At 36.8% G+C, this 21863-nt stretch overlaps 1 protein-coding gene across 1 annotated transcript; it reads right to left on the minus strand.

Annotated features, from left to right (window-relative positions):
* Window positions 1–9827: 9827 nt before the first annotated feature.
* LOC146675280 (uncharacterized) lies at window positions 9828–13119 on the minus strand. The gene is made up of 4 exons (XM_085400363.1): window positions 12455–13119; window positions 12102–12250; window positions 11891–11944; window positions 9828–11727 (listed from the first exon to the last, which is right to left on the minus strand). Exons 1-4 carry the CDS (start codon window positions 12543–12545, stop codon window positions 11515–11517), a joined length of 507 nt encoding a protein of 168 aa, XP_085256489.1. The 5' UTR covers window positions 12546–13119; the 3' UTR covers window positions 9828–11514.
* Between the last annotated feature and the right edge of the window lie 8744 nt (window positions 13120–21863).

A 21863-nucleotide genomic window follows, 5' to 3' on the forward strand; every position in this document is an offset into this window, starting at 1 on the left:
AACGTCACATCACTACTTTTATCCCTAGATTTCACACACACATTTGCATTAGTTTTCCTTATTGGTAAACCTTAATCACAATCTCAATCACCATTCTTCTCTCCTGACAGACAACCACCACATTCCTTGACGAGGAGCAGCTGTGCAGGATCTGAAACAAGGCTACCAACTGATTTTAAAATTCCCAATAAATAGTCAATAAATATTTAAACTTCTTGTGTGCAAATCCATGCTTAAAGTGCAATGCTCATAAAGTGCTTGATAAGGTGCTTTTAATAAAGTGAAAGGTGTGCTCTAAAGTGCTATACAGACAATACAATATAAATAAATGCAGTAAGGGAGTCCTCTTCCTTACACAGTGCATGAATAAACTTTCTGAATCCTTTAACACCCAGAGCTGAAATAGTTTGAAATCAAGTGCAATCATCTTTGCCAGGTCTTCATCAATTGAGTTCTGTCTTGCTGAGGTCACAGACCTCTGCAAAAACTAATAGAGCTCTGGTTTGGTATAGGTGGTGGTGGTGATATAGCGCAAGATGCTGTAGATGCAGCAGCAGCAACAGTTGCAATAGGCATCTTTATTACTATCAAACTCAACTGACTGCGTTTTATCTTCCCAATGCACTGATGGGTGGACAGTTCTCAGGTGCCTGTGCAGGCTGTTTGTGGAGCCGGCTCTATATGATAACCTTTTCTTGCAGACTGTACATTCTGCCTATGTATTGTCAATAAAATTGAAATGGTTCCAGATTTTGCTTCTTTTCTTGGTGTCAATCATTTTCTTTACTATAACTTTCTAATGTGATGATGTTGTCTCTTGTTGTTGCCCCTGGCTCTCTTTCTCTCCCTCTCCCTCCTGCTCTGTTTCTGTGGTACTGCGAGTGGGCAAACATAAGGCTGTGTTTGCGACCCTCTGCTCAGCGCAAACACAAGACTCACGTGCGGTGTGAAGCAAAAAAAAGTAAGAAAGAGAGAGGGTGAGAGAAAGAAAAAAAAAAAAAAAGGAAACACGGAGCCGGCTCCCGTTGTTCACTTCAAAATCTGTCCCTAAGAGCCGTTTTGTTTGCGACAGACACAACTATATGCTTGAGTCACTACCAGGCTTGGTGCGATACTCCAGCGCTGACCATCACTCAACCCTGGCTTAAGTAGTCTTATTAGAGTCTAATTAGAAACAGCTGAAGTGCCCGAATCAGCTGTCGGAGGGACAGCTCTCACGAGGAGGAGCTTCCGGGTCGGAGGTCACTCAGCAGAGTGTTGCTCAGAAAGAGCAACCTCTGCAAACCTGCTACACATGTGCGAAAGGCATCTACTTCCGCTCGAAGCATTTTACGATAGTTACGGGTCAGATTATCTGGTAAGACATTAACAGTATCTCTTAAAACGTTTGCAATAATGAAACATTTCAATATAATGTAGACAAAAAAAAGATAGTTACGGATTAGGTCTACTCGTACTATCCGTACCGCGCATGTGCAGATGTTCTCTTCTTCTGTTTTGTTTAATGGCAGTTAAACAAAACAGAAGACTCCTCAGTGTACGAGGATACCGCCACTTGCTGACTGAGCGAATTAGCCCTATTGTAAACTGAATTACAAATCGTGTTTGTATATGCGTGTTATATTTGATTAATGATAGTCGAGTGTGTTTATGCTTCTCTGTGTGGAAAGGATTGATTGGAATTGTGATGATGATGTCCACTATCCCTGTCAATTTTCAGTAAACACTTAATCTGGCTGATGAATCTTCACGTTATTTGGAGCTGTGTTTCTGATTTTTTCCAAAAGACAACATCATCACATTAGAAAGATATAGTAAAGAAAATGATTGACACCAAGAAAAGAAGCAAAATCTGGAACCATTTCAATTTTATTGACAATACATAGGCAGAATGTACAGTCTGCAAGAAAAGGTTATCATATAGAGCCGGCTCCACAAACAGCCTGCACAGGCACCTGAGAACTGTCCACCCATCAGTGCATTGGGAAGATAAAACGCAGTCAGTTGAGTGTGATAGTAATTCTGCTGCCCTCAGGTGAATGTATGGCTATTCACCCTATGCAGCGAGCTTAACATAAGAGGAGATGGTTCCAGGAACAACAAGACACATCGCTTTGTCTTTGTGTCTTTAACTGAAGACCGTTTTTTCCTCTTTTAATTTGTAAGACTGTGAACATACAGTAAAATAATACGTAAGCATAAGTATTGACATATTTTGTAACCAAAAACAAGTTAGCAACATAGCTTTTCTTATGCTTTACATTCACCATAAACATCTTTCCTTTATACGTTCAAATAACCTTTTAAGTAACATGAAAGTGACAAATCATACAGAAAATAAAGCTAGACATTGCTTACTTACAGATTATGGCTCAACAAACTCCCCAACGATGTAAACTGGGCTTAAAGTTGTGCAGCTTGTTTTCTGCTCCATGCATTTTCTCCAGTGTTGCCAACTCCTCAGTAAGGAAAATTGCTATTGGTTGTCCTAAAAGTCGCTAGAAGTCGCTAAATGACGTCATCGCCTAATTTGCATAATTGGTCATGCTAATCTAATTGTAACCTATGTTGTTGCAGAGAGAAATAACATCGTGGAAGAGACATAAAGTGAGTAAAAAACGTCCTAAATGCATTTAGAGTTTATTTAGAACTACAAATTAAATTTCTTTTAGCAATTATTGTTTTTTTTAATGTCACAATTCCAACCCTGCTCCTTTACCCGGGCTTGGACCGGCAAAAGTGACCCGAAATAGGCGCTCTGGTGGAGTTACTTTGTGTGTGTGTGTTTATAAGTAGTTTTAAACCTTGTGATCCACAAAACAGCATAAGAGTAAAAGAAGAACTGACTGCGTTACAGCACCCGCTGCTTGTTGAGAGTAAAAGCGATACGCGCTTTCACGTCTTTTTTTAAGGGGTCTGAAAACTCGCTAAATATAGCGACAAAGTCGCTGAGTTGGCAACACTGATTTTCTCACACTGCCTGCGTGAACTTTGCCTGCTGCTTACAACACATCACCAAAGGGGGTAGTGTAGTGCACACCAAATAACTAAAGAAGAAACCACAAACTGAAGGGGTAATACTGCCCACTATTGGGAAACCTGAGAAATGCGCCAGCCAAAGGAACCCAGTAAAGCAACAACAGAGGGGCAGAATAGTAATAAAGATGCCAGTGTGTCTACTACATCTCCAACTGTTGCTGCTGCTGCATCTACAGCATCATGCAGTATACTAGTGATGCGCGAATCATGAACAAATCTTTCAATACTCGAGAATCACTTTACTGACTCATGAATCATGATTCACAAGCCCAACTGACTCACTGACTCATCCCTGTTGCTGTTAGCAGCAATATACCTAGCTTATAATTAAAATTGTGGAGAAAAACACAACATCCAGTATCTTAACAAAAAAACTTCTGCTCTGAACTGGAAGAAAATACCCTGAGTAGAAGCTCACATCAAGACAATAGCTCCTTGGTTCACAGTAGCATCGCTCTGCTAACATGCTAACAGCACATTTGAGCTACTCACTCCCTCCGTTCTGTACTGAATCATAGAGCAAACGAATCACTCAATCACTCACTGGCCCTTTCGCAATTCTAAGTATGCAAGTACGTACTCGCGTTCTCGGCGAGAACGGACTTACCGAGAACACGAGCACGGACTCGCGATTTGTATAATTGGAACACCAACGTACTTGATGATGTCACAAGTCCGGAGTTTTTACTGCTGTCCCCTCTTAATTTAACTGTAAGAAATATGTTATGAAGCTTAACTTTAATCACAGCCAAACTGATTTACTCAGGAACAAATAAAACACTGAAATAAACCTAACATTAACATTTAGAAGTGACTTATAAATCATGTTTAACCTCAATAGCGAAATCTCTATTAATAAAAATAGTGTACTTGTATGTCTTAATAAAAACAAGCAGGTGAGATGTTAGAACACTTTTATTTTTATTTTAATGGACACTCAATACAATAGACAGCTGCTGGGGTTTGGGGTTTGTTTAACCTGAGTAGTTGAAAACGATGTGCCGGGAGTCCGCTGTTCTCGTCGGCTCTAGTGATCCTCGCCCTCGCTATCTGCTGTGGAGCTGGTGGGTCACATACGTCTCCGAAAATGTCGGAGCACGTTTGGAAATATATGATATCTTGGTAAATCGTGCAGATATTTGAAGCTTACACAGCTACATTCTCGCTTGAAAATAACTTAAAAGTTTATTTTGTGACCCAGAAACAGTAATATTTAAAAGTTTTTAGCCCCGCTTGTCCACCATTGCCATGTTTGAGTTTTGGACGAGTTTTGCTGCACCCCTTTTACTAGAACTTCCTTTAAAACTATGAATTATTTTTGGAGGTTTGAAAACTTGTAGTGAATACATTCATACAATTTAAATACAACTATCACAATATTTGAAAATATAAATAATGTAAATGTAAAATAAAATAATACAAAATAAAAACATTTACTTTATGTTGATATTCTGTTAGTTATGTCAACGACAGACAAAACTAATGACAGACATCTTGACCTGGCATAGGTTCAATTGTCCTGGTAAGGCATGAAAGTGAACTGCTCCCAAACAGAATCTTTTTTCTGAAATCTCTACACCATAAATACATTCCTGTTTTTGTCTTTTCTATATGTCAGCTATGAAAATGGTCTATACATGAATAACTAAGTTTTGTCTTCTATATTAGATAATAGAAACTGGTATAAATTATAGGGTTTGTCTTCTTTTTAAGAAATTGTTAAGATATTCTGTACATGATTAGATAAATGCATCTGTTCTGTGAATAAATGAAGGTTTCTTTAAATTGTCTTACACGTCTTTGAAAAACTGAAATCCGCAACAGATTGCAAATCTAAATCTATGTTAGCTTAAGCAATCTGATCAGACCACTGAGGCTTGAGGGGAAAGCAAGAAGAAAGAAGAGAAAGAAATTAAAAGAATCAAAGAGAGTAAAAGGAGACAGAGTAGAAAGAAAAAAATAATGACATGTAAATAACAGGGTGAAGGGTTACAAATATGTAGAATTGCAATATTTTGTGTAGCAAAATTACATAAATTCAGTGACACTAGATATCAATATTTGATTAAATAACTTCAACTACCGTCAACTTCAACTACTCTGTGAAAACAACAAACAGACTCTTCTCATACACCACCATCCTGAGATAACAGATGAGAGATGATAGCAGACTGACTCAAACCTATGGCACACACAATGTGAGTGGTCCTCCAGTGCTGGCTCATCCTTACTCTCTTTTCTGTTCTGATCTTCAATCCCCCCCGCGTGTGTGTGTTTGTTACAGTGGCAGAAATAGTTGAAATAGTTTCAACATGGAAAACAAGTGACATACAATAACTCAAAGCACAGGGTTTCACACGTGGTTTGGAAAAATAAACTTTTTAAAAAACTCTACTAGTATAAGTTAACTTTAGAATGCACTAAATGATAAATGCATTGTTTAGATATTTCAAAAGTGGACAAGCAATTTGGGTGGCACGGTGGTTAGCACTGTTGCTGCACAGCAAGAAGGTCCCGAGTTCAATTCCACCATCAGGCTGGGGTCTTTCTGTGTGGAATTTGCATGTTCTCCTTGTGTTTGTGTGGGATTACTCCAGCTTCCTCTCACTGTGCAAAGATGTGTGCTTAGTGAGGATAGGTTAATTGATTAATCTAAATTGAAAGTGAGTGCAAATAGTTGTCTGTCTTTGTGTGTTCGACTGGTGACCTGTCCAGGGTGTACCCTGACTCTTGCCCTATGACAGCTGGGATAGGCTCCAGCAACCCTGAACAGGATAAGTGGAAGCGAATGGATGAATGGACAATTTGGATTATATGTTACATAATTTGTAAATAGATTACATGCATTTTAGTTGCTAGGGATATTACATAAAAGAAAAAGTTGTTTATTTTTGCGAGAGATACAGTGTCTCACAAATGTGACACAAGCCTTTGCATTTTTTTGAGTTTTTTTAGTCTGTTTCTTATTCCTGAATCATGAACTCTGACATGAGACGTGTGAAGTTTGTTTCTTTAGATCATGGCACGATGCGGTACTTTTTGGGATCTTTTAGCCTGCTTCACTTTATCAGAGTAGTACTGTTCAAATGATTTCTTGATTCAACTGGTCTGCCAGCAATCAGGCCTGAGTATGTTTAGTGAAACTAAACTAATTTAATCACAGTTAAATCACGATTTAACAAGACGGGCAATTACTTTTTCACACAGGACCAGGCTGGTTTGGATTACTTTTCTTCCTTAATTAAAGGAGTCATCATTTAAATCATTTGACCATTTATTCAAGTGGCATTTGTCTAATTTTTTTTTTTTTTTTGATGATCTGAAACAGCTACAGTTAAGTGTGACAAATATTCTAATGTGCTAAAACACTAGTAAATGAGGAAGGGGACAAACACTTTTTCACACCACTGTAGATATTTTGACAACAAACAATACTAAAATTCGGTATATGTCTTTATTATGTGTCAATTTATATAAACATTGCTTCCACTTCTGAAAACAAGACATGTCAGAAAAAGATGGGAGTACCACAGATGTACTCCCATAATATCCTCTGAACAGTTGTAGCTAATAGCAAAATCCTAGGTTACTTTATGTCAAACTGTAATGAAGGATGACAGAAAAAGTTAAACCATAGTTTTACAAAGTACTATATGACAGGGGAACTAAATAGATTCTATTAGAGAAAAGGAGAGAAAAAGAAAAAAGACTGACATTTAAGTTACAAATCAGCTTCCTGTTCCTCAAGAAAATCAGCATCATGTGATGCTTGCATGGTTTTCTTCATCAGTGCGATCATCGGGTCCATAAAGCTCATGTATTCATTCATCAGCTCTGTAGTGGAGGCCACCTCTTCCTCATGCTCAGCCTAATAGGACAACATTTAATCACTTTAATAACATTACACAAATTCAGTTTACTACTGCCACATTATAATTTTTTTAATATGTAAACAAATCACTTTTACAGCTCTCTAATACACCACTACTCTTAGACAATGTTTGGCAAGTATGTGAGAAACATGTACTGACCTTCAGTTTTTCTATTTGTTGTCGTGTTTTCTGATAGGTTTCTCTGAGTTGTTCCTGAAAATCCAAAGTGACCATTGAGATGGTTATTGTTCAATAGATGTATGGCTGAAGTTATAAAATACTGCATAATGTAACAAATACTAATGATATTAGTGTTATTATGAAACACTGTTTTCTGTTACATTGCTGCTTTGGTGCACAAATGGCCTACACCATTTCTGTCTGAAATATAACAGTTTTGTGTTGTTGTTTTGCTTATTTTTGTACTGTTTCTTTTGTTATAATCAGATAGAAATGTCAAAAAGTCTGAATAACATATAAAGAAATGAAAAAAACCCAACACATTTCATAAGAAAACGTATTTGTGGTCACTCGCAAAGTCTGTTGACTTGCAAATTACTTCAATAAAGTCACTGAATATTAAGCAAAAACTAGTGGTCCTTAAGTGTAAAATTGCTGACTGAGCAATGTTGAATGTACCAGTTGGTCCTTGTCTATCAGGGCACTTGAAAGGCAAACCAGACACAGCAGGGTGAACATGAGAAACAGGCCTTTGGTGGTGCGGGAAACAGTCACTCCACTGCTTGAGGCTAAAGCTGCTGCTGCCATCACTGTTCTGTTTAAATCTGTTTCTAAAAAGAAAATGTACAAGTGTTAGGAAAAAGAGGTGAATAATACGTTTCCAGACTGGAGAGTTTTAAATTCTAGCTTCATTATTATTTTAAATCAAAAGATTTAAAACATCAAGATGTGTAAAGAACACACAACTTACAAAGAAATGCTGAAACTACTGAACTGCAACACATTTTGTAAAATTTTCAAATCATTTTCTAAAAGTCTTAAAATAAACTATGAGATGATCAGTTTTAATTTTCAGACTTACCTGTAACGTGAAAAGAATCTGGTGAATGAATAAATGACCAGAGCTCCTTTGTCCTTTTAAATATACACTGCTGTTTCCACCTCCCATTTCCTCCATGTGTGTGGGTGTGTTCCAGTGTTGTTCGTATTATGTCAACTGAGGTGATAAAACTATTATTTTTGCTTGCATTTTTACGTCAGGCTTTCACTTTTGTTTCACAGATATTTGCCTGTTTTACTTCACAGGAATTCTATGTGAAAATGCAAAACGCGAATGCTTAAAAAACACCCTAGCCCATTTACTGCTGCCACATCATCTGAAGAATCAACTTATTGTTGAAGCTGAGAAATTTATTTGACACATGATGGTGGTGAAATTGCTTTCAAAAAGTTTTTTGTTTTGTAAATGTAAGGAGTAGAACATACAGAGATTTATTTTGAAATGAGGGGAGTAAAAGTAAAAAGTTGCTAAAAAAATAACTACTCAATTACAGACAAAATATTTGTACTTTGTTACTTCTTACCTCTGCCTGTCAGTAATGAGTTATTTTAAACATACACATCACATAAGTTTTAATATAATACATATAAATAGAACTACACATACATACAAATAATTAAATTAAAAAATCAGCAGCTTTTTTTGGTTTTTGTTGTAAATCACAGTATTTGTTGACTCGAATATTAGTGCAAAATCACTCAAGAAGGAATGTAATACATTTTTAAAAAATGAAGAGGTGGCATCACAATATGCTTTAATAGATTACACTGGCACTCCAATACTGGCTCTCCTGTGTGTGTGCTTGGGTAATTTGTTTCTAGGTGTGTTGCACTATGTTTTCTCGTATCTATGTATAAGACTTCTTCCATATTTGCCTTTGAAGCTCAGGGTTTCACATTTGATTAACAAATAACTTTAAAAACCAATAACTAGGTGTGTGTGTAGGTGTGTGTGTGTCACAGTCAGTTTCCTAGTATTTGTGTGTAATGTTTGGGAAATAATTATTGTTCATCATTGTTTAATTCATATATCTACTAAATCATTGGGAAGTAATTATATAGAGTGCCTCACTCACAGAAAAGGCAATCACTGGAGTAAAGTTATGTGAGTGTTTTGAAGTATATCTTATAATCAAACTCCCATTGAAAAATATTATAACACTTGAAATAAGTTACACACATGTTGGTATACCTCATATAATTCATCCCACGTTTAGGTTTGTTATGAGCATGTGTAATTAAAGCAGCATGTTTGTAAATACTTTGTAAGAAGCAGTGAAATGTCTGTCTGAATCCTTGAATTCAAAGTCAAGCGAGAGGACAACAAAGCCCTCAGAAAAATTTTAATAGAATAACAAAGGCAAGGCAGTTTTATTTGTATAGCACACTTTCAGCACAAGGCAATTCAAGGTGCTTTACATGATTAAAATAAAACACATAAAACACCATAAAAGTAAAATACAAGAAAACATTTACAAAAAAGCATTTACAATAAAACAATAATCAAGACAATAATTTATATGAAAAAATTAAAACAAACAGGTAGAGAGCCATAATAGGATCAGTAACTCATAAGCAAGTCTAAATAATGAGTTTTAATTTTAGACTTAAAAGAGTTCAGTGTTTCTGCAGCTTTGCATTCTCCCGACAAAATCCCAGAGTTGTGATAGAAGGAACATAGATGCAAGCAGGGAACGAGGATGGTGGCAGTGAAGGACATAGTGCCACCTAGGGGTGAACAAGCTGCCAAGATCAAACACACCATGGGCAAAGTCATGGATGCAAGGATTAAATAATGTTAGACCAGGGGCCCGTTCTTCGTACCTCGCTAAGTAAGCTGGATTTGATTGTTGACGATTTCGTGTGATCCTGGATCGTTCAGTTCCCCGAAGCTCATCCGGGACTTGCTGTCATAGCAACAGAGCCGTAAGCGTAAACCTGCTCGGGAGCAGGTTTACTTTATGTAAACAGGATTAGATCGCGGCCACGCAGGTATGTCTGCTTCATTTATATGAAAGCAACAGCGATATTCCACCACTGTTTCACCATAAATAAATATTATCAATGTAACTAAAGATAATGCAGCACTTGATCCTTTTATTGATTTCACACAGATACATACAGGTCATATCCTAAAAAAGGGAAATGTACTATTAACATTCTATTACATGTATTTGATTATTTCAGATGTAATTCATATTTTAGAGTAGTAATAGTAAATTACTTTGTGCAATCAAGATGGGAGACCACGGCTATAAAAGCGAAGGTGGATTTGGGAAGCCTGTCGCAGCCATGTCCTGTCCGTATACGCGAGCCACCCATTGCGGAAGGTGCAAGATTGATAAGGAGAGTCCTCAGAATTCAGCGTATATTGCGGGATAGACAGGATCCTTTAGCTCAGCGCGACAGTGTGCTCATAGAGAGATATCGATTTTCCCGTGAGGGTATTATTTACTTAACCAACTTGTTGACGAGGGGTGCAGGACCACCACCTGTCTTCTTCTGCTCTGCCCTTTTCTTGGTTGCTGTTATGAACAAACAAACAGATTATTCCAGGGTCTCTTTCCAAGAGACGAAAAGCAATATAAGTGATAAATATTACCATTCTGTAGAATATTCTTATATTTCACTTTTACTTGTTCCCATGTTCTAGTGGGTCCTGTTGTGGCTCCAATGTGAAAGGGGATATAATATAACATAATATAATATAATATAATGTAATATAATATTGGATAATATAGTGTGATATGAAATTACTTACGAGTTTAATTTGTCAGCAACTTTCTGCCAGCCCTCTCTCCTTGCTTTTGCAGCCTTTGCAGTGTTCCCTTGCGTTCTGATTAAACTCTGAAACTCCTGAAATCCCTCACTCAAGAGTTCTTGCTCTGCTGCCGAAAAATACCGAACGCGCTCCTTCGACATTTTCGCCGACCAATCAAAGGGTTGCCGATCAATGTTTCTACTATCGATGCGTAGCCCCTTTTACGACACCCAGTGATCTCACATTACTTCATCCAACTGTACTAATCGTCAACAGCAGGTGTGTTCGGAGAACCGGATTAGCGAACTCACGGTTAGCGCGATGATTTGGTCTTGGATGTAGTAAGCGACGTACGAAGAACGGGCCCCAGGGGTAGGCAACTCCAGGCCTCCTGGAGGTTTTAGATGTGTCCATGATCCATCACAGCTGATTTGAAGGGCTAAATGTATAGTTTCACGCATCGGTTAAAACACTCGACTCCAGCTACATGACGCGCAGCTGGAAACACTTCCCGCCAGACGAGCTGCCCGAGATTCACAGAATTGACAGAAAATGTTACATTTTTGTGATTTATATCGTTATCGGGACAATAGAATTCTCATGTTGGGATATGAGATTTTGGTCATATCGCACAGCCCTATTTATCATTAACATATAAAATCCTCCTGAAAATGATAGCTAATAGTAAACTCCTAGTTTATGTAAAATTGTAAAGAAGGGGGACACTTTTAAAAAAGTTCAACCAAACTTAAACAAGTACTGTATGATAAGGGAACTAAACAGATGCAACATCAGAGAAAAAGGAAATCACTGAGACGGATGTTACAGTTCAGTTTGCTGTTCCTCAAGGAATTCAATAAATTTCTTCTGTTTTTGTAGATCTTTTTCAATTTCTTCTATTTTTCTTCCCAACTGCTCTTCCTCTCTATCAATGTAAGCCTCGGTTTCCTTCAGCATCTCTGTAATGAAGTCCGTTTGTTGTTTGAACACAGTCACTTTTTGTTTGGAGTCAGTCACAAGTTGTTTCAACACAATCTGATAGGAGAACATTTAATTAATTTCATAACATTCCACAAACTCAGTTTACTCTTGCCACATTATATTTTGTCATATATGTACTTGAGTCACTTATTACAGCTCCTAATGCACCAGTATAATTAGACAATGTTTGTTAAGTATGTGAGAAACATGTACTGACCTTCAGTTTTTCTAGCTGCTGGTGTGATTTCTGATAGCTGTCTTTGAATTTTTCCTGAAAAACCAAAGTAAACATTGACATGGTTACAGTTTGGGAGATTCGTATGGCTGAAGTTAATATAATGCATAATGCAACAAATGCACAAAAAAAAATTAAGTTATAGTCTATCAACTTGGAAATTACAGTGAAGAGATCGTAAAAGACAGTTTACCAGTTGGTCCTTGTCTATCAAGGCACTTGAAAGACAAATCAGAGACAACAGGGTGAAGATGAGGAACAGGCCTTTGGTGCTGCTGGAAACAGTCAGTCCCCTGCTTGAGGCTAGAACTGCTGCCATCACTGTTTGGAGTAAATCTGCCTCTAAGATGAAATTGTACAGTGTAAAGCACAGTAAGTTAAATAGTAAGGTTACAAACTGAAGATTTTTATATTCAAATGTCATTATAATGTTAAATTTAAAAATGTACAACAAGAACTGCAATACAACACATTTTAACAGTTTTGAATAAATTTGTTCAATTTCTTAGAATCATCTTTGATATGAGTTTTAATTTCTGAACTTACCTGTGATGTAAAAAGAAGCTGGTGAATGAACACATGAAGAGATGGGACATCGCAGTGCGCTTTTATACATTCTCCTGTTTCCACCTCCCATTTTGCTCAACTCTGCCACGTATGCGTCTGCATGTATGAATGTGGGTTTTAAGGTGTGTTTCCTTGTTGTTCCCGATATGTAGGCTGAGGTGTTTAGCTCACCTTCATACCTCAGGCTTTCATTTTTGTTTCACAGATATTTGCGTGTTTCACTTTACAGGAATATTACATCAGTAGTGTCACTTGAGACACGTGAAAATGCCTCAGTCACAACTTGGATTTTTTTTTTAAATAGATAAGTATACAGTATTTTTTAGGTCTTCTGAGTGTGTGGCATTCCAACTCATTCAACCAGTTACTGACAGGTGCAGATTCCTGGCATCCCTGCTTGATTGCACAACTGGTTTTTCCTCATTCACTCTTTCACTTTGGATATGCCCTCGCCCCAAGTGACTCACTTGGTTTTAGTAATAAAAATGACTGGAGATATCACAAAAAGAAAAATGACATTGTTGATTAAAATACAAAGATACTCAGAAGTCCCTTTCTGCTTATAAAAAAATTGTCACTATACATAAAACCCTAAAACAGTAGAACGTAGAAGGTGAAAAAAAGGGTCACACCATACCCATATGGAAAAGAAATAGAAAAAAACTTATAAAAGACTTGGATAAGATGTGGCCTACTTGATATAGTGAATCATATAAGGCTTATATGAGTTACTCATGAAAGTGACCACTTTCTCATTACTTTCATATATTGTTTTAGTAAGTATCCAAAACATACAAGTTTCATTTATATACTTTTTTAAGGGATCTTATATCTGTTTTCACTCTTGTATGCTTTTCATACAAGTTTCACACAAGACAGATACAAACTTTATACGATTTATATATATCTTTTCCATATGGGTATGCACATATTGTGCATGGGATCCTCAAACTAATGACAATACCTTTTGAGATCACACTTTCCTGAACTGTCCATCAAAGTGAGAAACACTCCAAAAATCAAAAGTCAGTTGATTCAGAAGGATTCAACCTTAAGAGCAGAGAGTTACCGAGCATAAACCTGCTGAAGCAAATGGTGGAGACCCTGTAGAGGCTTGGGACTGACGACAGTGACGAGGAGCCTGAGATGGCAGGTGATAAACAATGACAGAGGGTGGTGGAAACCCATAGGTGACACTAGTGTTGGCTAGGACTCCACACTGGACCACTGCAGTCACCTCAACCTGACCGCCAGCACTGGACTTCATATCAGATCACTGTCTGACACGTAACCCAGAAGGAGTCACAAGGAATGATCCTGCCAACAAAGCCAATAAATATTTTGGAAATCTACAACAAATAAGGACTGAGAGACTCTAATGGTGTCTTTCTATCTTATTTATTGAACATCTGCCACTGAACCACACAACCAAAGAGGACAGAAAATATATGATTTAAGGAATACTTGTTTTTGAGTTTATTCCTTAACCTTAGGATTTTCCCCCAAGGCTGCTGTTTATCACTATGTACTAACAAAAGAATTTCATGCCTAAATTATGTAGCACACCGAGCAGAAAAAGACTCCAATATAAAAAGAAATTACAAGTGGATATTTACACAACAGCGATTAACTGTATTAAATTGTCTTTTTCTTCTACACTTGTTTTTATAGGAAACAAACAACTCTTCATTTGCTGTAAGTACAAATACTACAGTACATTCCAAAAATGAAACTGAAATTGATGGACACATTTATAACAACATGCAATGCTTTACTCTTTTGGGCTGACATATTTGAACAGTCACAGTATTGCCTTGTTGAACAGCCGGTCTGTCAAGTTTTGATCACAAGCCAAGGCTTTATGCAGCTCTCATAGTGATACAAATACTGGCTAGATTAGATCAGATACTGTGTGTATAAAGTGATACAATATGTACATTACCATCTCCGTCTAAAACCAAAAAGGCATGCTTATCAGAAGTAAGTGTCAGGACAAATATTAATAAAATATGTATGTCTGAAAAAGGGTGTAAATTTCAGTAGTTGTGATGAAAAAGAATAAAGAAATAAATTTTAAACTAAAATAAAATGAAAGTATAATTATCACTGACTATAAAAATAGACGATATAAATTTAACTATATATACAACACGTTCTCACTCCTAACTCGTCAAATGTGTGACGCATGGTCAGGGTCCCTCTGCTTCACTTATCGACGCGTCGGGTACCCCCCTCATATCAAGAATTGACGTGCAGGGTCTTCTTATTGAATACTATAGAGCTCCCTAAACGTTGTTTTTTGATTACAAGAGATTGCCGCGGAAGAGCCTGTTGTCCGTATATTTATATATTTCCGAAATCACATTGTAGTGATATATACTGAACACGATGAATTATATAATGTAAACAACTACATGAGAAACAGCAGATACAGTAGATAAATTAAATACAGGCTATTTTTTTGTATCGTTTATTGCATTGATGGAGGGATGATGTATGCTGGGTAATGGTACAGCTAGCGATTGGGTGACTTTCACTTGCTTTGGATGTTATCAGTCCATACAATGGGCATTATTAGCAGAAATCAGTCCCGTAGACATGGGCCAGCATATAGATGGAAGGCATCTGCCATCTATAATTCAGTTTTGAGATCCCTTCCCAGACGCCTTAACGCCCACTCAGGAAATCAAATGATAGGGTGGGGCTAGGTTTCACAATGAGCTCACCCGAAACTCACTGGCTCATGTGATTAGGTAGAGGATCTTCAGGGGGTCCTTTGTCCAGCTGATCCATCAACCCCCAGGCAGGTAAACCTTATTCATGACATAACAAGGTAACAATTTAAAAAATTAAACAGCAACAGTCTAAATGCAAAGTGCATTCTAAACTCCACCTCAATAAATTATATGAATGTGCAAAGAGTCATTCAGGACTGTAAAAAGTGAACTACAGAACCCAGAGTCTTCATCATTAAATCTCTGGTTGCTTCATTTTTCTATTTTATATCATATACTTCAAAGGTTTTAGTAAAGTTGCATTGTGAGGCAAAGTGTTTTGTGTGTGTGTGTGTGTGTGTGTGCGCACGCGTGTCATGAACGACTATAAAAGGCCTTTTCTTAAAGAACAAAGCGCCGTTTGATTTCGATTTATGGCAGACCGCCGCTACTTCTAAATGGAATGCAGGCTTCCTACGGCAGACAGCTAATAACAGGAATCGGACGCACAGTTCACCCTAGTCCACAGCAACTGTAGTATCAGGTAAATGTTAAGAGGTAGGAACGTTTGTGCTGGGTGTTGTGAGGGTGGGATGAAAAATAATAAAGGACACTCATTGGAGTAATGGCGCGTCTCGTGTGTCTGTGAGTTACACCTCCAGTCAAATAACATCCATAACCTCAAATAACGGAAAAGCAACCACCATAGCAACCGCGTATCATGACCTTAAAAACATATTCTTTCTTCATAGCTATCAAAAACGTGAAATGATTGGCAAAGAGTGAAAGTGTTACAGCTGCAGTGAGCCATGGCGGTATCTTTGGAAGCCGTTTATATAATATATGATGTAACCATGGAGACAGAGTCAGTCTGTAGTGCAGGGGTAGGCAACCTTTCTGATGGCGAGTGCCATTTAAAATTTCCTCAGAGGTCAGTGTGCCATATGATTGCATTAGCAATAAATTTAATAACGCTCTATATTAACAGTTACACACGACATAGAACCACTTTCTAGAATTATATGTGTTCGAAGATGTTGGCAGCTATCAGTGAATAGTTATCAGCTATTTTGAAACAAAAAACAGACACTTTTTATCCATAACAAGAACTCCATAACAGCAAAATGACTGTACAACAGAAAATGCTATTTATGGTCTCCTCACAACAATGATAAGAAAAATAAACTAAGCCAATATGGCATGTCGGTTAATACAGAGACACACATGTTAATATGATCTCTGGTCTCCCACTCAGTGACACAGTTCTCCGAGTGTCCAGCATTCACACAGCTACCTGAGGACACTCGTGACAGAAAATCTGCTCACACAGATATGTAGAGCCAAATACTGTCAATAAGGCCTCTGCAATGTTCTGAAGACAGTTAAACTTGTCAGGTAGTGATGTCCAGCAGGTGAAAATGCAGCTCCATGAACACACACATCTATGGATTCCAGCTGCTTCAATGTTGCATTAACTGGCATTAACTCAGCCAGTTAATGCGAGACAAGTCTAGCTGCTCATTAAAGATTTCTTGTTTGATCAGAAAATAAAATATTGGTCCAGGAAAATAAATGAACTTCCAGACCAAAGCCAAATTTTTCTTTCATGTACAAAAGTAAATGGAAACAATGCTGCCATCTGGTGGACAAAACGTAATAAGCACTATTTCTTAAACAGAATGAACCTGCAGCTCAACTAAATACATGTTTCAAAATACACATACCTGTAATAACATGGGACATGAATAACCGTGGGTTTTCAACAACAGGTTTCCGCCCAAACTATCAAGAGATGCACAGAATTCACCTGCTTGCTGCTACTACTGCACATTCACCTAATGTATATACTATATATATAATGTTCTTACTCTACACACACCCCCCCATTTTTGCACATGTCGAGGAGCGTGTCAGGTTACATTTCACTGTGTGTTATACATGTATAACTATGCATGTGACAAATAAAGAACCTTGAACCTTGAAGAGAAGTTTCAAATTATTAGACATGACAGTCTCCTCTAGCTGGTAGCCGCTAGCTCAGCGTGTCCATTTTTTCTACCGTCTAACACAGGGGTCAGTAACCTTTAACACCCAAAGAGCCACTTGGACCTGGTTTCCACCCAAAAGAAAACACTTGGAGCCACAAATACTTTTTGACATTTAAATTGAAGATGACACTGTATATATTGTTTTTTTTTTACCTTTATGCTTTGCGTGAACAACTAAAGTAAGTAAGTATAGTTTATTTATTAGGCGCTTTTCACAGACAGGCAGTCACAAAGCACTGTACACAAGTATTAAAATAAACAATACAATCAATAGACATTATACACAATGTAAAAGATCAAATGTAAATAATGTAAAGAATATAAAATATAAAGGCTTGTTTGAACAGAAAAGTTTTTAACTGGTTTTTAAAAGAATCCACAGAGCAACTAAAGTGTGTTGCTTATGAAATCCATGAAGTGCTACAGAGAAAATGACATTTTATTTATGTAATTAATGCATTTTTAACTCTTAAAGAAATATAACAAAAGGAAAGACACCCAGCTGAACTAAAATGATCCATGTAGCAAACAAAAACTGTTGTGAGCCGCCACCCTTATATGGCCTTTGGGCTTTTGGAGCCTTGACCTGACTTTTAAAAAGTAATTTGAAAAAAAGCACTATGCTGCTGAAAAATGCTGCCTAAATATGTATCTTAACTGGTTAATGTGTGTGGCGGGCAGTGCCGCTGCATGGGAGTCGGACGCACCTGAGCAGCACCAGCAATCACGCCTCGCCGCCTTAAAGTCTGTGCTCCCTCTGCTGTTGTGTTGTCGGGCTGTGAGCTGAAAAGCTACAGCTGGCTATATGCGTACAGCAATCGTGTGTGAAAAGTGGTCAATAAAGACATGCTGAAAAGCAGCGGGTCTGCCGTGGTATGTTTACAATGGAACTTCTGCTCCTCAACCTCTGTGCACAGCGTCTGCAAATCGGGGCTGTACGAAGTCATCTTTACGCAGGACTGTAAGCTGTCATCTGTGAGGCGTAAACAGTGTTTGTTTTTAACACAGTTCACGGTGGAGAATAGCTGCTGACATAATGTGGATCCGAAGATCCATAATTGGCTTATCTGGGGTTGAAAGTCTCGAAAAATGCACGGCGTTTCGGCAGGTATACCAGCTTCCGCGAGTGTGACGCTTATTTTGAGATGAAAAATAATAAAATATAATTTTATTTTTTATATTTAATAACAAAATCTTCCAATTTAGAACTACAAGTTAAAAAAAAGAACTAAACACAAATAAAATACACTTCAGCTTAATACTTCTAATTTATTTTCCCAAACCACCCAGAGCAGCAGCATAAGGACAAAAGAGCCGCATGCGGCTCCGGAGCCGCAGGTTGCCGACCCCTGGTCTAACCCATTAATTTCAAAACAAGATCATAAAACCCGAAATCTAATCAGATGCTATTGTATGGGTAATTCATGCTGTTAATGCACTGTTATGTTAACCTCAATCAAGACCTTCAAATATGTTTTTAACTCATATTCAGTAGGGCAGACTAAGGAAGAACTTCTCACAGCTAAAGCTTCGCTGCTACTAACGGGATAAGTTTTGGGAAAACCAGTTTACCAGTAGCAGACTTCCGCTGTGGATTTTCAAAATAAAAGTTCCAGAATCAAATCTTTCAAAATAAACCCATGGTTGCGATCCCAAGTTTAACAGGAATTTAAACATAACAAAACCATGTTAATTCTTTTCCATCGTTACATATATATTTACTTTCTGTTGACCGTCACCTCAGGTTCACCATTACAGTTTCAGCCTACAAATGTACACTGTATAAATATGAGCATATTCACAAAATAAAGTTGTTTACAAACATTCATGTCTCAGAAATATGCACAGCTGTTCATGTTTGTCATTATAGTTTTATTTGTAAGAAAATTATGAATATTGTGTATCTAATCAGCCCTATGAGAGCTGGAATAAATATATATCCTGACAATTACAGTTGCGCAAACTTCAGTGAAATCTTCAAACAGTAGAGACAGGTAGAAATAGGGTCAGATTATTCTTTGCCTAGTCCAAAACAGATACCTCCTGTGGTCAGTCCATCATATTAAAAAAGAAACAATAGCAAGCTCCATGTGATTTTGCATCCACTTCCAAATCGTAGTCAAGCAGCCCAGTCTCATAAATAGGTAACAGAAATGTCTCTAATGTAGACGTTTACAGTGTAGCGTAAGCATTAAAAGATCAAAAAGGAAACACTAACATTTATGTCAAACTAGTTTTAATAAAAAACGAACAGGCGCTTTATAGATTTAAAAAGAAAAAAAACAACACTTTTTAAAACAGTATCTTTGGTCTAAGTGGTCATCAAAGTACAAAACAGAACTGAACAATGTTCAATAACAAACCATAGCAGTTTTTAAGTCTTTATTAAAAACCTATTTTTATTCCCTGGCTTTTAACTCTGTGGGTAACTGACTTTTTATTTTATTTTATTTTTTTTTATTGCTATGTCTGGTTTTATTATATATATTTCATGAATTATGTCATAATTATGAGATAATTATGAGATAATGACCACATTAAAATTACAATAATATGTTATGGAAAATTTATGGAAAAAAGACCTTTATAAACAATATAATTATATTTCTTATATTGTAATTATTTGATACTGATTGGACTTTCATGACAGAACTGTACCGTTCAAGTTTATAAAAACTAAATTTCTGTCACCAAGCAGCCACAGCCGCTTTATTCCCCCATAAATGTCACAGTTTGCACAGTTACAAATCCTTTATTGATATAAATCACCAAGCATTCTTATTACCTAACTCAATATACGTTAATATGTAATGGTATAAATTGTAGCAGTATTTCTATAATCAGAATAACTCTTCTAAATAAAGAAGTAAATTAAAACATTGACACACACACACACACACTGTACTATATGTGTTTAAATGTTTAAACTATTCTTGTTTTGATTACATTAGTTAATACGATCAAAATAATATTACTGTCAGCAGAGAATCTCAGTAGACCTGTTCATGTCTATGATTGGTTACATGCTGCCAACACCAGATCATACATGTGGAAGCACAAGCTAGATTTGGAAACCTCAGGTTTAGTTTCAGAACAGAACACTATGCAGGTCTGCATTTTTCTGATCTCTTTATGATAAGGAAGTTAAACACAGCCTAAACAACTGCAACACTGGAACTTAAATAACTGCAACTAACTGACAAGTTGTGCTGCCTACACAAGGATCCTGATTTCAGTACTGCAGTCATTATTGCATCAAGACCAAAGAGCTCAACTGTGCTCTTGCTTAGGCCTCACACCAGGAGTAAATCTTTTCACTTTATAATACAGCTCCGAGACCATTATAGGACAAGATGTTATGCAACTAAGAAGTATACAATTAGAGAAAGTCACAAAAACAATTCAGATTATGTCCTTTCACAAATACATGATATATGTTACATAGGTCAACAAATGAAAAGAGAAGCAAGTTCAAATTATTGTTTTTCTTACAATTTTCTGAAGCTCATCATTTACTCCTGTCATTTATATTTTCTGAGTTCTCTATTCTTGCAGCACATCCAGCTTCTTGTCTATGTAAGCGCCGGTTTTTTTTAACATGTGAAATGTAATGTCAACTATTTCCCGGAGTGGTGGAAAATTATATGATGATATCATTGCTTCTTTAAATTTAGGCACAAGTTCCTTCATTTTTTCATTGTATTGTTTTGAGAGGGTTGTCATTTTGTACCTGGATTCTTCCTAAAGGAGAAAAATAAAACTTTTCACATATAGTATTTCTACTCATATTATGGACTTTCTGAGAATAAACTGGAGACTGACTGACCCACCTTCAGTCTCTCTTCCTGTTCTATCGCTGTTTGAAGGGTTTCCTTGAATATTTCCTGAAAGGAAAGGAACAGAACATAGTGAGTGTGTTACAGAATATAAACAGTAGCATATAAAATCAAACAATATATATATTTTTTAAATAATAACAAATTGGTCAATTTTAATTTACCAGTTTTTTGTTGCTGTCCAGTGAACTTGCGAGATCAAATATTTTTGTGATTGCAGCTCTTCTATACACGCCATCTTCCTAATGGAAAAAAAAATGGTACAATTCAATTTACTACACAATACTGAGTAGTGTAGTAAGTACAGAGAAATACCGTACTTGTATGACTTTTGCACAATCTGATATTACTGTGTTGTTGTCGTTGCAACATATATTTGTCCAGGACCAACATTGCAACTGACCAATGGCATTGTCTGAGCATTCAGTTAACAGTAGCCAAGAAGGTAATGCTAAGGGTAAAGGTAGGTAAAAATAAAAATTATCACAAGCAAAAAAACAAAACAAAGCACAAATATCCTAAATTTGATCACTTCATAATATGTTTATTAAAACAGAATTAATAAAGAAAATACTTTAAATAATGAATTATTTTTGTTTTCTGTCAGCACACATAACAGACTTTCAAAGCCTTTTGAGAAACGTGCAAACTGACCCACCTTGTGTTTGTCAATGTCTTCGCTTACTCTTTTCAGTATTTGCTGAATCTTGAGAGAACAACAGCGGCTTAAATGGGTTATACCATTATAAAAAAGGAACAATTCCAACATTTAATGAGCTCTTAATTACTG

This window comes from Rhamphochromis longiceps, linkage group LG3 (assembly GCF_057381845.1).
Source record: "Rhamphochromis longiceps isolate RC_006_pf linkage group LG3, R_longiceps_female_GT1.1, whole genome shotgun sequence".
Classification (NCBI taxonomy): Eukaryota; Metazoa; Chordata; class Actinopteri; order Cichliformes; family Cichlidae; genus Rhamphochromis; species Rhamphochromis longiceps.